Source organism: Dendrobium catenatum, unplaced genomic scaffold (genome assembly GCF_001605985.2).
Source record: "Dendrobium catenatum unplaced genomic scaffold, ASM160598v2 fragScaff_scaffold_600, whole genome shotgun sequence".
In the NCBI taxonomy this organism is placed as follows: domain Eukaryota; kingdom Viridiplantae; phylum Streptophyta; class Magnoliopsida; order Asparagales; family Orchidaceae; genus Dendrobium; species Dendrobium catenatum.
In genome coordinates this window covers 197,669-214,173 of record NW_021319062.1, presented here as the reverse complement: position 1 = coordinate 214,173, position 16,505 = coordinate 197,669, and the positions used below count along the sequence as shown (strand labels likewise).

Below are 16,505 nucleotides of genomic sequence, written 5' to 3'. Positions count from 1 at the left end.
ATCAGATGACTTATTATTATTATTATTATTATTATTATTATTATTATTATTATTATTATTATTATATATCTATCTATCTATTAGTATACTATATATATCAATCAATATATATACAAGTTCAATGCATTATTATGTGAATTTAATCATGAAAGCAATTATGAAGAGTAAGTTAGGACAACCAGCTTTAATGTAGTGTTTTAGTCCTCCCACTTTAATTATTGCCTAGTTGATCATCAATCATTAATTTAACTCCAAATGTCGACCAATTGGTCATCAATCTTTATCTTATCATTATTATTTATTATCGTAAGTCAATTCACAAGTGATTTTTAATAATCTCTTAAGTCTCATCACCCTCTACTCATCGATATAATTTAGTAATCAATTAAAGACTATATTATGGATAACATCACAAACTATCTTTTAAGGAAAGTCCATCAGTTTACCCTCCTTTGTAGGATATTAAGTTTTAACAGATAATGTGAATTAATTATATTGTTAATAGCCAACATTCCTTGCTTGCATTCATGTACTACATTTATTTCATATCAGCTGTATCAATCTCTCTTTCATGCATGAAATTCAATATAAATGCTAAAATTAATAAATTCAAGAAAATCAATATAATAATCAATACCATAAAAAATCACAACTTTTATTTTATCAAGTAAAATCTAATAATATCATAGTTTCAACAACTTTGAATTAGTTAGTGGTCTTTCTTTTAGTAAATAGAAATGTTGCTTTTTTACTTCTAAGAGAATTTCTAATGACAGAATTATGGCCATTAAAGAGGTTTCGGGTTATACTCATTCTAATCTTCCTTTAAAGTACTTGGGTGTTCCTCTTTTCAGAGGTAGGAGGCAAACTTTTTTATTTGATGATCTCATTTCTAATGTGCAAAACAAACTTTTATCATGGAATTCTAACTTTCTTAGTTTTGGAGGTAGACTTACTCTTATTAAAAGTGTTCTTTATGCTCTTCCTGTTTATATGTTTCAAGCTATTTCTCCCACGAAAGTGGTGTGTGGCAGGATTCATAAAATTATTAATAAATTCTTTTGGAAAGGTACCTCTTCCACTTCTAAAATTCATTGGGCTTCGTGGGAGAATTGTTGTGGTGTGTTGAACGAAGGTGGCATTGGTTGCAAAAAAATTTATGACTTGGAGAAAGCTTTTTCTTTTAAACTTTGGTTTATTTTTCGTACTAATGAAAATCTTTGGGCTACTTTTATTTTTCGAACGAAGGTGGCATTCTAAGTTCTCATCCTACTATCATTGTTCCTAAGAAGGGGGATTCCAAAGTTTGGAAAAGGCTTTGTAAAATTAAATGGGAGGTCGAGCCTACTATTTCCTGGGGTCTTGGTAAAGGTAATATCTTCTTTTGGCAAGACAATTGGCTCGATAATGGTTCTATTGATTCTGTTTTAATTTTTTCTTCTAACGCTTCTACTAAAGTTAATCAATTCTTTATTAATAACGGTTGGGATCGTGACAAGCTTTCTCTTTTTCTACCTGAAAGTATCACTAATCGTATTTTAAGTATGCCTATTAATGTCTTGGCTAATGACATTATCTTATGTAATTTATCTAATGATGGTGTCTTCTATCTTAAACAGGCTTGGAATTATTTTAGAAAGAAAGGTAATGAGAATAAGATTTTTAGTTTGATTTGGCATAAAAGTATTCCTATCACGATATCTATTTTTATGTGGAGGCTTTTGCACAAGTTTATTTCTACGGATGATAGAATTTTGTCTAAAGGTTTCAAATTAGCTTCTAAATGCCATTGTTGTTATCATATTGAGAATTTACACCATGTTTTTGTCTCCAGTCTGGTGGCCATTAGAATGTGGGTTTACTTTGATGACCTTCTTAATCTGAATTGTTTTAATGTTCATGGGTCTATAAATGAGTTACTTAAGGTTTGGTTTATTGATCATAAAGGTCATATTCGTAATATTATTCCATCCTTAATTCTTTGGTTTCTTTGGTTGGAGCGGAATAATTCGGTTTTCAATGGGGTCAAAATGAGCCATTTTAATGTTATACAAAGGGTTAATGATAAGATTTTGGATTTGGTGGCTGTTGGTCTTATTAAAATTAAGAGCTTTAAAGGTTGCTTTCATGCAAGTAAACTTTTAGGGATTATTTGGGACATTCCTATTTCTAATGTTCATGTGGAGTATTGGCATAAACCCCCTGTTCACTTCTTTAAATTAAATGTTTATGTTAAGAAATGGGATGATAAGGCTGGTTGTGTTGGGCTTATTAGGGATTCTTTGGGTAATTTGGTGATTGCCTTTGCTGGGCATGCTAGTACTGCCCCTACTCATGAGGACATTTTTAAAACTATTCTGTATGGTTTGCATATGTGTATTTCTCTGAATTTATCTAACCTGTATATTGAGGTTAATTCTGAGATTAATATTTCCATGTTGGAAGAGAAGGTGGATAGTAGGTGCTATCATAACATTTTTTATACTATCAGGGAAATTAAAAGGCTTCTTCTCCAATATAACTTTCATCTGACTAAAGTTGGTAAGTTGGGGAATTCGTTTGCTGCATGGCTTGCTAACTTGGGTTGTAATCTTAATTGTTTTACGGATTACACCTCTAACACTATCCCTAGTTATCTTAAAGGTTTACTTTATCTTGACTAGAGTGGTACTCCGTATGTCAACATCTAATTTGGCTGTTTGTGTGGTTTCTTTCAGTCAGTTTGTGGCTGAACGTCATGTTTTCTATTTGTGTTCCTGTTTATTTTGTCTTTGTTTTCCTCTATGGATGGAGTTTTTTATTCTTCTAACTGTGTTTGGTTTTTCCTGCTATTTGGCGTATGTGGATAATTCGAATGCTTTGATTTTTTCTGTGGATAATTTGTGGGTTTTTCTCTCGTTGGCTGGTTTTCTGGTTTTTTGGTCTAGAGCTGTGATGTCGTCGCCGAGTACGCTGAATCCCAGTCCTCTTGATGCTCTCCTGTATGGGGTTTGCTTTGGGGCTGGGTTCTTGTCGGTTGTCTATCTCGATGGCTGCTGGGTGAATTATTTGGTGACTAGTTGCTGTTTTGTTAGTTGCTGGGATGTGTTTTATTATACGTGTTGGTATCTGCTGGATTGGTGTTGGGCCTGGGGGAACGATGGTTTCTGGTCGGGCTATTGTTATTTTCTGTTCATGGCTATCTCATTTTTAGGGTATTCCTGCTTAATTGGGGAGTGGTTTTCTAAGTGGGATCCCCTGTGTTCGTGGCGTTTATCTGGGTTGGATAACTTGGATAGGATCAAGCGGCTTTTGGAGTGAGATGATGAAGCTAATTTTTCAGAGAATGTCCTGAGCTCTAATAGACTGATCATTAGTTCTTGCAGTATTTTGTTGTTGTTTTATATTATATGCTCTTGCTATATTTATGTTCCATATGAACTTATTAATGCAGCTTACATTCATATTTTTGCTAGTCTCTGGTCTTGCTCTCGTCTCCTTTTTCAGATCAGCTGGAGTTGGAGGGTCACCCAAGGTGCTGTTTGCTGGAGGGAGATGTACACTGATTGTTGGGATTGCCACTTTCTCAATTTTGTTTTTCTGTCTTATATTGTGGTGTTTGTGAGCTTGTGTTTTAGGAAGACTGGTCTGAAAGTGCTATCTTTCTCTTCCTCTTTTTTGGGTGCTGTCTCCTTGCAACCCTTCTCTATTTGTTGTATTACCTGTTTCTTTAGTTTTTGGAATCTCTGGCTCTTAGGATCTTTCTTAGCTTTTTTTGGGTGCTCTTTTGAGCTTTTGCGAGCTGGAGATCCGCTTTAAGGATTTTTGTAATCTGCTTTGACGGTTTAACACGTAGCCCCTTTGGGGTTTTATTAAAAAAAAATCATAGTCAAAATGATCATAAAATTTATGTATATCATATACAAAAAGTTACATGATAAAAATATAATAAATCATGAGAAAATATATTTTTATCATAGCTCAATGTCTGAAGCTCAAACTTGATCCAGTTAATTTCATAGCTCAATGTCTAGAGGATCGCTCCATGTGGTAGAAGGCTCTAATTCAGTAAAAATCATGATCAGTTCCCCTTTACTTGAAGGTAATTTTCAAACTTGAAGCAAATTCTTTGGGCTCTGAGATATTATGAAGAAAGTGTGTAATCCACGGTGATCCAACTATTGGATTGAACACTTTCCTCACAGAGATCCTATTGGATCAATTGGATAGGAAATTGTTGAATGAAATGCATGGATCAAACCTAAATATAAATGGCCTCAATTTTTTGTGGGTGGTGGAAGACAAAATTAGAATAAATTGTTTCTTTTAAATTTATTGGATAGCTTTGATTTCATCATTTATACAACCATACGATAGCTTGCGGTTTTCGATAATCCTTTTAAACCTTGCGATTTGATCTTAGATAGAAAGGCTAAGATTAAATATTATTTGGCATAATTGTTCATAGTTATATAAACAACCAATTAAAAAGCCACCGCATGGAAAGTACCACCAGAGTCTGCGTCCAACTGCGTAATTATGATAATATATGCATTTAGATCAAATTTAGTACATAGAACTTTAAAATTTTGTAGAAATTGATCAAATGGACCCAAACTCACAAATAGTGCCTCTATGAATTTGTGTTAATCAGCCATATCCATCAAAAATAAAATTAAGGCCAATTGATAAGTACATTTTTCCGAATAATTAAATGTCTTCATATTGATTTCATTAAATTGCATGTTATAGATACCTTAGATTGGATTCAACTTGGTGTGAAGTAACTCCTATATTTTATGCAAGTGCATGTGACGTGTCAGATAATAAAGTGATGAGATGAGCATCATTCTCATGATAGAATTATCCTAAGCTTACTCTAATACTGCTTAATAATAAAACTAACATATTTATCTTATCATTTAATTATCAAGGGTGATACAATCAAAAGTTAAAAAAACTATAGCTATAAAAGATAATGGAAATAATTTTTAAAACTCTGAACCTATGGTATTTAAAAGTACATGCTTGCAATAGAGAGATTTCTTCCTAATATTGCTATGAATCAAAGCACAAGTTATGGTCTCTGTGAAAATCGTTAGAGTATTAGCTAGGATTCCTCCTAACTACAATTTTAATATCTCATTAAGATTCCATAATCTGAACCGCCATATGTCTATGCAAGACAAGATTACATTTTAAATCCCCTAGTTATTTTCTACTCCTCCATCAAGACTAAAGATCACATTAAAGCTTAAGTTTATGCATAGCCTATACACAAAAGAAGATGTCTTTGATTCCGAGATCACAAACACATTTGATTTATAAAAAAAATGCATTTTCGTGAGTGCTGTTTGCTAGGGTTTTTCCCTTCGTGAAACCTAGCCGCCGTTGCCTTCTCCCCGGTGTGCTTGCGTTTTCATGGCGAATAAGAGGTTGGATCCGAGTTTTCTTGAGGGTAAGAACTCCAAATCCTTCAAAGATGCGCTTTTAGGTTCAGTTGCTACGGCTGGATTTCCGGATTGTCGCGTGTCTACCATTCGAGGTATGCCGGCTTTGTGGTTTTCGGAAGATGAGTTTTTGCATCTTGCTAAACATTTCGAGTATGCTTTGGTTGGAAAGTTTCCCCTGAAACGGCAGGTTTTGGATTCCATTCGTAGATTTTTTTCAACCTTAAACTCTCCGGTGATTTTTCGGTCACTCTGTTAAATCAATCGAATGTGTTGATAAAGCTCTCTATTGATTTAGATTATGGGAGGATTTTTGCTCACCGTTCTTATTTTGTTTTTGAATGTTTCATGAAAATAATCAAATGGTCGCCTCTCCTCGACCTATCGGAGGAGTCGCCGATCGTCCCTGTGTGGGTATCTTTTCTGGGCTTGTGTCCTCACCTGTTTTCTCCTAAAATTTTATTTGGATTGGGTTCGGTTTTTGGGCGACCGATTCAAACAGATAACGCTACGGCTGTGGGATCGCTTCCCTCAGTCGCTCGTCTCCTGGTTGAAATTGATATCTCTAAATCTCACCTGGAATCAGTGTGGTTAGGTACGGAGAAATTTGGGTATGTTCAAAAGGTGGTTTTTGAAGGTGTTCCAAGCTTTTGTCAGCATTGTAAGGCTGTGGGTCACAAAAAAACGTAATTCTCTAAGCTGTTTCCTTATCTCTGCCCACCTGTGAATTTGGATCTCCCTCCGGTGGTTGCCGGTTTAAAACCTTTAGTGAATCCTACTGATTCTGTTATCTCTCCAATCCTGAATCTTATCTCTAATCCTCTCGGTGTAACAAATATGGGTAATTGTGATGTTAATTTAGCCCCTGAATCTTTGAATTGTGTTGATGAAGGTGTGGAGGTAGGGGCATTAACTGTGTTTGTTTCGTCCACTGAAGCCGTGGTTTCCCCAGTTTTGTTGGATGTGCCTATCGGGTTGGGGGATGATGTTTTACCTGTTAATGGTGTTGGTGTTGTTTCACCCCCTTTGAGGTCTCCGGTTGATATCAACTGTAGTGAAGGGAAGTTGTGCAATGTTGTGACTAGGTCTGTTGAACCGACTGTTGTCTCTGGTTTACCGGACGTGAATGCTGTTAATAATGCTGAGTGTGTGCTGGTGGAGAATTTAAATGGGAATTCGATGTGCTCCAATAATTTTGTTAATGTCCCGGTTCACATGGTGGAAACGATCAATATGGTGAATCATTTGAACTCTGGTTTTGATATGAGGGATCAAGTGGATTGGTTGCATGGATCGTCTGATGGTGAATTTGAATCCGAGCACTCGGATTGTGGTTTCATTTCGCCGAATTTTTGCGGGGGATCTGACCCTGGGAATGACTTCTCTCTTGTTCGTGTTAGACCAGGTCGTTCGATGGTTTCTCGTGGGAGGGGCCGTGGAAGGGGCCGTCGAAGACGTTGATAGCTTGTTGTTTTTTTGTTATCTTTGATGTGCTTTCGGGTTATGCTTCTTTCTGTTTTATTGCCGTGGTGTTCCGCTATGGTTGGGACTATCATGTGGCTGAGGCTCGTGTCCTCGTCATTTTGTTGGTGGCAACCTTTGGTACTTTTCGTAGTTGGTCAAATACAGGGCGCTTTTATCACCTTACTGGATGGTCCGTGTGAGGCGTATGGGGCGCTGGAAGCCTCGGCCAAATATTGAGCCCAATTCTCAATGTATTTTGCCTTTTTTCTTTTCTGGTTTGCCATCTTGATGTTGTAACCGTTTCTTTTTATTAATAAATTTGTTTTTGTTAAAAAAAAAAAGAAAAAAAAAATGCATAGCCTATACACAAACTAAATTAAGCATGGGAGATTTAAAAACGTCATAAAGAAATTCATAAACTTGTAATCTTGAAGGAAAAAAAATAAATAAAATATTACTGACGACGTTAATACAGACATAAAAGTCATGCAACATGCTTGTTTTTATTACTTAGACAAGTAGACATTGCAAAAGACTCCAAAAACTTGACCTGTCAGTCTATGGTTAATTTGAAACTTACGCAGAACTTAGCTCATTAAGTACAAATTTAACAAAGAAAGAAATGCAACTAACATAAAAGGTCTTTTTGATGACTAATTAAAGTAATTAGGCAGCCTCCAATATGGAATTTTAGAAAAATTAAGCTTTCCAATAATAGATATGCTGTCTTATGCATGAAAATTTTATCACTTTGCATTAGTATAATACATAATTATATTAAGATTACTAAATCTTTTCTCTTTATATCTCTTACTGTTATTATATTAATATTTATTTTTGGATTATGATCTGATAGCAATCTAGGGAGGAATCAGCTTCTTCATATAGGGCGGATAAACTTATTACATAAATAAATAAATATAAAAATACTAAAAATAAAATTTCTTTTAAAATTAAATATTTTTTTTTTTTTTTTGAAAAGCACATAAGTCTCCAATAAATTCGGCTTTTAGCCTATGATTATTTTGAAATTTGGAGTTCATTTGAGATAACTTATTCAATATTTAGCTTTTTATATTGTTGAAATACTACATATTTCATGATTTTTAAAAGTTTTTGCGATAAATTTTTAGTTATCCTTCTTTTCGACAAGAGAAAAATTTATAAACATATATATAGCAGCTTTTTAAAAAAAAAATTCTTCTCATAATAACTCTTCAATTATGTTACACATAGATGCAGCCATTTTGTATGTATTCTTAGATAAATGATAAGTTTTTTGAATAATTTTCATGGTGCTTTTCAGTCTTCCCATAAAATCTCAGTAGAAAATTCATGGAAAAACAACTCTTACCAGTAGGTTGTTCATGTCTTGATTTTCAGCAAATATCTGATCTCAAACAGAAATAAATTTAGAACCTTAGCTAAATTTTGATGAGCAGCCTGAAGGCATCTAATATATATTTCACAACGTATAGTTGTTTTCTCTTCATATCCTTATTTTTTGTTTATTTTTTGCTATAGCTAAACAAGACATCAGTTCGAAAAACACAGTTACTTTATAAGTTGCTGTTTCATCAAATTTAAATTTTATTTGGAACAATTTTTTTTACTATTTTTTAAATTAATTTTTTAGTATATGAATTTTCTGAACTAAAATTTTTTGTATTTAAAAGCTGTTTTGAAATATATTAAGAAAACAATCGCAAATAAAACCTTAAAATATAGAATCAGATTACTAGATTACTTGATGACATTAAGAGAAGCACATAAAGTAGTGATCTTAATTATCTAATATAAGTAAACAGATATATATTGATTTGATGCATATATGAAACGTTTACACAGCATTATATTCTCTTACAGGTAGCCCAGTGCATAACCACGATTGCTCTTATTTTTCATTCTTAAGTGTTATTAATAAAGTAGTCTTGCGCTTAGTTGAGACCTCCAACACCACCCCCATATCCGGATCCACTACCAGAACCATAACCAGATCCGGAACCTGAGCCTTCTCCACCTCCACCACCGGAGCCGCCACCGCCACCACCACCACTTCCATAGCCACCACCATGGGCCCCACCTGCATCAGAACCTGATCCAGAACCATAGCCAGATCCGAATCCGCTCCCACTTCCATGTCCACCGCCTAAACCGCCACCACCACCACCACCTCCGCCACTCCCATAACCTCCTCCTTCTGCTCCACCTCCACCAGACCCAGAGCCATATCCCTGCCCAGCCCCAGATCCTTAACCAGCACCACTACCTTCACCTCCGCCGCCACCACCTCCACCGCCATGACCACCGCCGCCCGCTCCACCATGTCCGCCTCCCTCACCAAATCCCCCACCTTCACCATAGCCGGAACCCGAACCCAATCCACCACCCGACCCACCTCCACCTCCACCACCATGACCTCCTCCACCACCGCCGCCTTGAATGTTCTTCAAGGACCTTGCGGCGGAGGAAATGGCAATGCTAATGCTGAGAAGAACTAAAAAGGCCAAACCGTGAACTTAGTGCTAGTCGCCATTGTGGCTTAAGGAATGTTGGATGAGAAGCTGTGGTGGCCGAGTGAATGATATTTATAGCTAAGGGCTTGCACTGCATGCTAAAGCTCCTGTAGGTTTATGACATCAAATCGCGTGGCTACCACTTCACCAACTTTAAGCGTTGCCATAAAAGAATGATCGAATTTTCTCCACATTGGTTGCCTTTTTTGAAAGTAGGTTCTCATGGTATGATGAGAAAGGTTTTTTTTTTCTGAAGCTATCCTATTCTGCTTTTGTAGTTTGTTCTCCCAATCGAATATCGTCATTTGCCTATCTTTAATTTTAGAAAGCAAAAACAAAAACATAAGTTTCTTCTATTCACACTTACAGATATTTACGTGGCCCCGTTTAACATTTTGGAGGCTAGCTCACACCAACGGCTTTATTACTGTGAACAGACGATTTTTTTTTTAAATATTTTTGTATCATTGCTTAAGGCTTATAACTGTAGTTTTAACTTATTTAGTGCCCCTCCTATATATCCGTTCATGAATGCTCAACATGATTTCATTCGAAATCTTTTAAAAAAATAGAATATTCATATTTACTTTGCAATTGTTTTATTTAGAATTTGGTATTATTATGATTTTCATGATATGTAATATTAATATTTAATCTTTTTTTTTTTTGAGAAAGAATTTTGGCATCAAAAAGCTAAAATTAAAGATCTGCAAGCGAACCAAACGTTCGACGAGCTACTCGTTGTTCGGTTCGATTAAAGCTCGTTTGTTATCGTTTAATTAGCTAAACAAACAAACTTGAACAATATTTTAAATACTCGATTCTTAAATAAACAAACTTGAACACTAATGCGTTCGGCTCATTTATGTTCGCGAACAACATCATTTGAAGTTCATGAACAAGCTCGACATTAAGCTCGAAAAGAAGCTCGATAAAAGCTTGATTCGTGTTCGATTTTGAACTCGTGAATAAGCTAGACAAAAATAATTAATATTTGACTATAAAATTAATAAATATAAATAATCATTGCCTTTGTTACATAGACAATTGCTTTTATTATAAATATGTTTGTTCATAGATATGTTCATGAACGTATTTGTTTGATAGTTAAAAAAAATTCGTTAAATATGTTCGCGAACAAGCTCGATAAGCACTTAACGAACGAATATGAACTGAACATGAACCGAATATGAACACTCATTAATTTAAATGAACCAAACATGAACACGAGCAATAAAGCTCGAACAAACATGAACCAAACTTGAACAAGCTGATATTAAATGAACACAAACATGAACATTCACATACTCGGCTCGGCTCGGTTCGTTTGCAGCCCTATTTCTATAGGTGATAGGATTACAAAGTATTTTGATGTGGTGGCCTCATGTAAGCAGAGGCTAAGTCTTTCATTAAAAAAAATGAGCTTGATTCGAGTTTATATGTGGACTGAGGACCAGGATAAAATTTGCTACTCTGTTGTTAATCATTTTAGCTCTATTCTTGATGCATCCAAGATGGTGTAGGATATTTCTCGTCCACATTTTATTCCTGAAGTAATTTCTCTTTTTGACAATCTAGCTTTTACCTGTATTCGTACATGGATTATGTTGCTGGTTCTAACAGTTTCACTCTCCCTTTTTGATTTGGTAAAAACCTATTAAAGAACTACATGTTAATAGCAAAAATGATTACAAATCCTTAAATAGAACAATGGCTCATTAATGCAAATCGTCCACCCATCCAAAAACAACCATCAAGATAAAGATGACAGTGAGGGATTCCAAAAACCAAATAAAACACAAGCAAATGCGAAAAAAATCAACAGAGATGATAAAACTCAGGAGAGAAGACATCAATTTTTATCCAACAAAACCATACCTTTAAGGATATAAAGATTACTTAAATTATAGTAAAGTTCAGTGGATGTAACTACAACCCCTTTTTAGCAAGAAAATCAGCACAATTGTTCCCTTCTCTCTAAATATAGGTGGTCATATCATCAAAATTATTAAGAAGGTTCATAATATTCCTGCAAAGGTTAAAAAGGGAAGCATTATTGCATGAATTAGAAGGTATTAAATTAACTAACAACATAGAGTCTGACTGGATCCATATCTTGGAGATGTTGTGATCCAAGCAGAACTTTAAGCTTAACAACAAAGCTTTAGCTTCTGCAACAATGATTTTGCAAGCAGGAATACAAGAATTCACGTTAATCTGATCTAAAGCATTATCCAAATGATACCAAATGTTAATGATTGGACCATCAAGAGAAACATGCTCAATGTTCTCCAAATTTTGACAACATTGACGTTTAGAGGTGATGTAGAAACCTTTCCGTTGAAGCTTGTCATCAACAAAGAAGAAGCCACTAAGTATTCTATAGGTTAAAACCAAAATGTAAGTAGGAATAACAGAATTCCAAATCTTGCGAAAAATAGAATTATAAGGATATTTCTTCATCTTTAGTACAAAATTATCCATAAGCATAAAGTTAAAAATAGGTTGGTCATTAGTAAAAATTTTGATAGGAATATCAGAGATAGTACTCACCACTAGTGGAAATATGCTTAGAAAAAAGATTTCATCCCAATCACCTTTCTCAATGAAATTGGAAACTTTCCATGTGAGCAATGAATGAGAATTAAAAAAAGCGTTAATAGAATCAATCCCCATCCAATCATCTTGCCAAAAATAAGAAGATCCAGAACCAATCCCCCATTGAATAAAATGTTCACCAATCCATTTTGATTTGCAAATCCTAAATCAACCAATAAATTAAGCTTTCTTATAAAAACATTTAGTAAGGTGCACATTATTGCAATACTTGGAATTCATAAAATCAGCCCATAACGACTTGTTAATGCAAAAATTCCACCATAGATTAATAGAAAAGAATTTAGCCAAGTCAATAATAAATTACAACCAATTACAACCAACACCATGCTCACCATAAGGGCCAATATAAGAGCTCCGAGCCTTCCAGCGAATCTTTTTTGATTATTTGGAATAATTTTTAGGCTATGAACACGGAGTCTATTGCGTGGCCTGACGGTTTTACTAATAAATTTTTTCATAAATGTTGGGGTATTATTAAGGAGGATTTGATTAATGTGGTGGTGGATTGTTTTGAAGGTTCTCCTATGCCTAAGTATTTTAATGCTACTTCTATTGCTCTGATTCCTAAGGCTTAGAATATTAACTATTGGAATGATTTCCGTCCCATTAGTTTATGTTTTGTTTTTTACAAACTTATTGCTAAAATTATTATGAGTAGACTGGCTTTAATTTTACCTAAGATTATTTCCCCTGAACAATCTGGTTTTGTGAAAGGTAGATCCATATTCGATAATGTTTTGCTTGCTCAAGAGCTGATTAATGACTTAAATAAGAAGGTGGTTGGCGGTAACATTATCTTTAAATTGGACATCAATAAAGCTTATGACAACTTTAATTGGAATTTTCTCTATCATATGCTTCATCGGAAAATTAAAAAACCGCCGGAAATAGGTCAAATTCCGCCGGAAAAAGCCGCCGGAAGTGGGTGATTTTCCTGTAGTGTTTCTTATGGTAGCAGGCTTGTTTTTATTAAGCATGTGCTTAGCTCTATTCCTATTTATTTGCTTCATACTTTATGTCCTACTTTAAATGTTCGTAGGAGGTTGGAAGTTTTATTTAATAATTTTTCATGGGGTTCTAAAGGTGATAAAAAGGCTATCATTTGGGGGTCTTGGAAAAATTGCTCTAGTAAGCTGGAGGAAGGGAAGTTAGGTTTCAAAACTTTTAATGATATGGTGGTGACTTTTACTCATAAATTGTGGTATTCTTTTAGAGCTAAGAAGAGTTTATGGGCAAAGTTTATGTATTCTAAGTATTGTGATGGCAAGCATCCGCTCAATTGCTCTTTTAAACAAGGGGACTCTCTCAATTGGAAAAGACTTTGTAAAATCAAATGGGAGGCTGAAAATTTTATTCAATGGGGGTTGGGAGCGGGTGACATTTACTTTTGGCAAGATAAATGGTTGGGCAATTATTCCATTGATAACTTGTTAAATACTTGTTCTATTTCGAAGTGTAAGGTCAAGGACTTTATTGTTCATGACGGTTGGAACATTGATTTATTAGAGCACACGGTTCCTCAATTTATTCTTAATCTTATTTGCAAAACTACTATTAACTTGAAGGTTGAAGATTGCATTCTGTTTAATTGTTCTAATGATGGTAAATTTAACTCTAAACTGCTTTGGCATGCTATTAAACCTCAATTACCTAGCAACCCGTTATTTACTGCTTTTTGGAACCTTAGCATCCCTCCTACCTATTCTTTTCTTATGTGGAGGATTTTAAATAAGTACGTTCCTGTGGATTCTACTCTTATTAGAAAAGGCTTTTTTATTGTTTCTAAATGCCAATGTTGTTGTCATACTGAAGATATTAATCATGTTTTTTACAAGGGGCCTATTGCTATGAAAGTTTGCCTTTATTTTGATAATTTGTTTAAATTTAGTAATCATTCCCAAATTACTTCGATGACCGACTTTTTTAAAATTTGGTTTATTGCTACTAAAGGTCACATTCGTAATATTATTCCGGTTTTAATTTGTTGGTTTATTTGGAGTAGTAGGAATGATTCTAAGCATGAGAACATTAAAATGGAAGCTAATCTTATTATTTCTAAAGTGAAATTTAAAGTGACTCAGCTTTTTGCTGCTAATTTGTTATCCCCTAATTCTTTTAAAGGCTATCACAACCTTACTAGTGAGTTTGGAATTATTTTAATTCCTTTCTCTTAGCATTTCTACGAGAGGATTATTTATTGGAAGAAGCCGGATAAGGGATGGTTTAAACTTAATACTGACGGTTCTAAAAATATTAATGCTGTGGGTTGTGGTGGTATTATTCGTGATTTTGAAGGGAAGGTTATTGTTGCTTTTGTGGGCCCTTTGAATGGTAATTCTTCTCTTCTTGCTGAGTAGATAGTTTATGTTATGGGGTTCATTTAGCAATTTCTAGTGGTATTTCTAATTTTATGGATTGAGATTGATGCGCTGCTTATTATCCATTATATCAATGGCATTACCATCTCAAGTCCGGATAGTTTTTATATTATCAGGAATATTAAGCAGGTTCTTGCCCGGATTCAGTTTAAAATGACCCATATTTATAGGGTGGGGAATGATGCTGCGGACTCCTTAGCTAAATTGGGTTGTTCTCTATCCCAGTTTATTGATTATGATTACAGAACTATTCCCAAAGATACTAAAGGGTTTGTCAGGCTTGATTGTCTGGGTCTTCCCTATATTCGTAAGCTTTAATTCTTTGCAGCATTCCCTGGTTATCCTCATCTTCTATTCCCTGGTTATCCAATGAGTTGCTGTGGTTCTGACCGTGCTCTGTGGCATCTGGAGGTTTTAAATGCTTTGATTAATTTGGGTACTACTTGGGTTTTTATTCTTATTCTATTTCACAATTCTTATGTTATTTGGTTCAAGATGAACAACTGGAGCGCTTTTGATTTTACTTGCTTTTATCGGATTGCTGATACTTATACTGATATTTGGGCTTATTTGCACTTTGTGACTATTGACTGGGAGATTTGTTGGAATCATTATTGGATTGAGTGTATATTTGTCTACTATTTCTTTATGAGGGAGACTGTTAGCAACTGGGTTAGTTTGGTTAAAGTTCTCAAGAATTACATTTTGTTAATCTTTAATAATCACCTGGAGCATTATGCCAACTATAATGGGACTGTTTGTAGGATTTATGGTTTTTGGATGAGTTTGTTTGGTCTTCGGTTACTCATGATATGCATTTCATTTTGCCCCATTTTATTTACTGCAAAGCCATTAATTTTTATTTTCTATGGATGAACTCCGGTAAACATCTTCTTCATTTCATCACTGGGGATTTATATTTTGGGTACTGGAAGGATTATCAAAAAGGTAACATTAAGGCTTGGCATGTGCTGGTCAATGCAGTTTTTTTGAATTCCTCTGGGGCTAAGGCCATTTACAGTCATTTTATTTGCGGTTTTGGTTATCTGGACTATTTTGGTGGCTATATTGAATACTTTTGGTCTGACAGTGGTATTTGGAGGTTCTTTTGCAGGTGGATCTTCACTAATAACCCAAGATTGTCAAGGTAATTAAGTTTTATTTGTTTCTTTATTTTTGGGGTTTTGTCTTCATTTTTTGCAGGAGGATTGTGCAGAACGAGTACACTTTGATCTTCCTCTTTTGGGTGCTGATTGCCCGGAGCCCTAGAGCGCTTTCTTATTGGTTTTGTAATCGTAGGCAAAGGGACCGATGGCTTTTAGATTTTCTTTTGACAAACTTAGATAGGAATGGAACAAAGAACACTTTTAATGATCACAAGTCTTCCACCCATCAAGAGCAACTTAAATTCTCAGGTCGAAAGTCTAGCATGAATGTTTTGAAGATTTTGTAAAAAAGAAGATATTTCTTCCTACCTTTATACAAATGAGTACCCAAATAGTAAACCAGAAGAGCTTACTTAATGAACCCAATTAGATTAGAAATGACATTAGCTTTACTCTGTTTCATACATTTACTAGTAATAAAATAATATTTTTTTTAATGAAAAGGAACCCACTTTCACTACCAAACTGAATAAAAAAATAAAAAAGCCTATTAATATTCCTAAGAGAACCATTAGAAAAATTAATAATATCATCAGCAAAATAAATGTGAGAAATATTCATCTAACCAGAATTAATGTAAGCTAAACCTTTGAATTTAGAAAAAAATATTAGTAAGACGTCCAAAGCGTTATTCAATAGAGATGATATACAGAGCAGGGGAATGCGGGTCACCTTATCTAACACCTTGACAAGCTTTGAAGAATCCATGAGTTTTACTATTTATAAAAATATAGTACCAAATCTTTTCAATGATATTGCTAATAAGGCAAATAAACTTATTATCAAAACTTAAGAGATTCAAAATGTTACAAATAATTTTCCAATTAATATTTATAATAAGCTTTGGATATGTCCAATTTCGTAACCATATTGCGCCCAACAACTTTATGGTTAATGTCATGAATAAGCTCTTGAGCTAAGAGACCATTATAA

The 16,505-nt window shown here is 34.5% G+C and overlaps 1 protein-coding gene across 1 annotated transcript; it reads right to left on the bottom strand.

Moving 5' to 3' along the window:
• Positions 1–8,830: 8,830 nt before the first annotated feature.
• LOC110101580 (glycine-rich cell wall structural protein 2-like) lies at positions 8,831–9,309 on the bottom strand. The gene is made up of 2 exons (XM_020829543.1): positions 9,169–9,309; positions 8,831–9,127 (listed from the first exon to the last, which is right to left on the bottom strand). Exons 1-2 carry the CDS (start codon positions 9,307–9,309, stop codon positions 8,831–8,833), a joined length of 438 nt encoding a protein of 145 aa, XP_020685202.1.
• Positions 9,310–16,505: the final 7,196 nt, after the last annotated feature.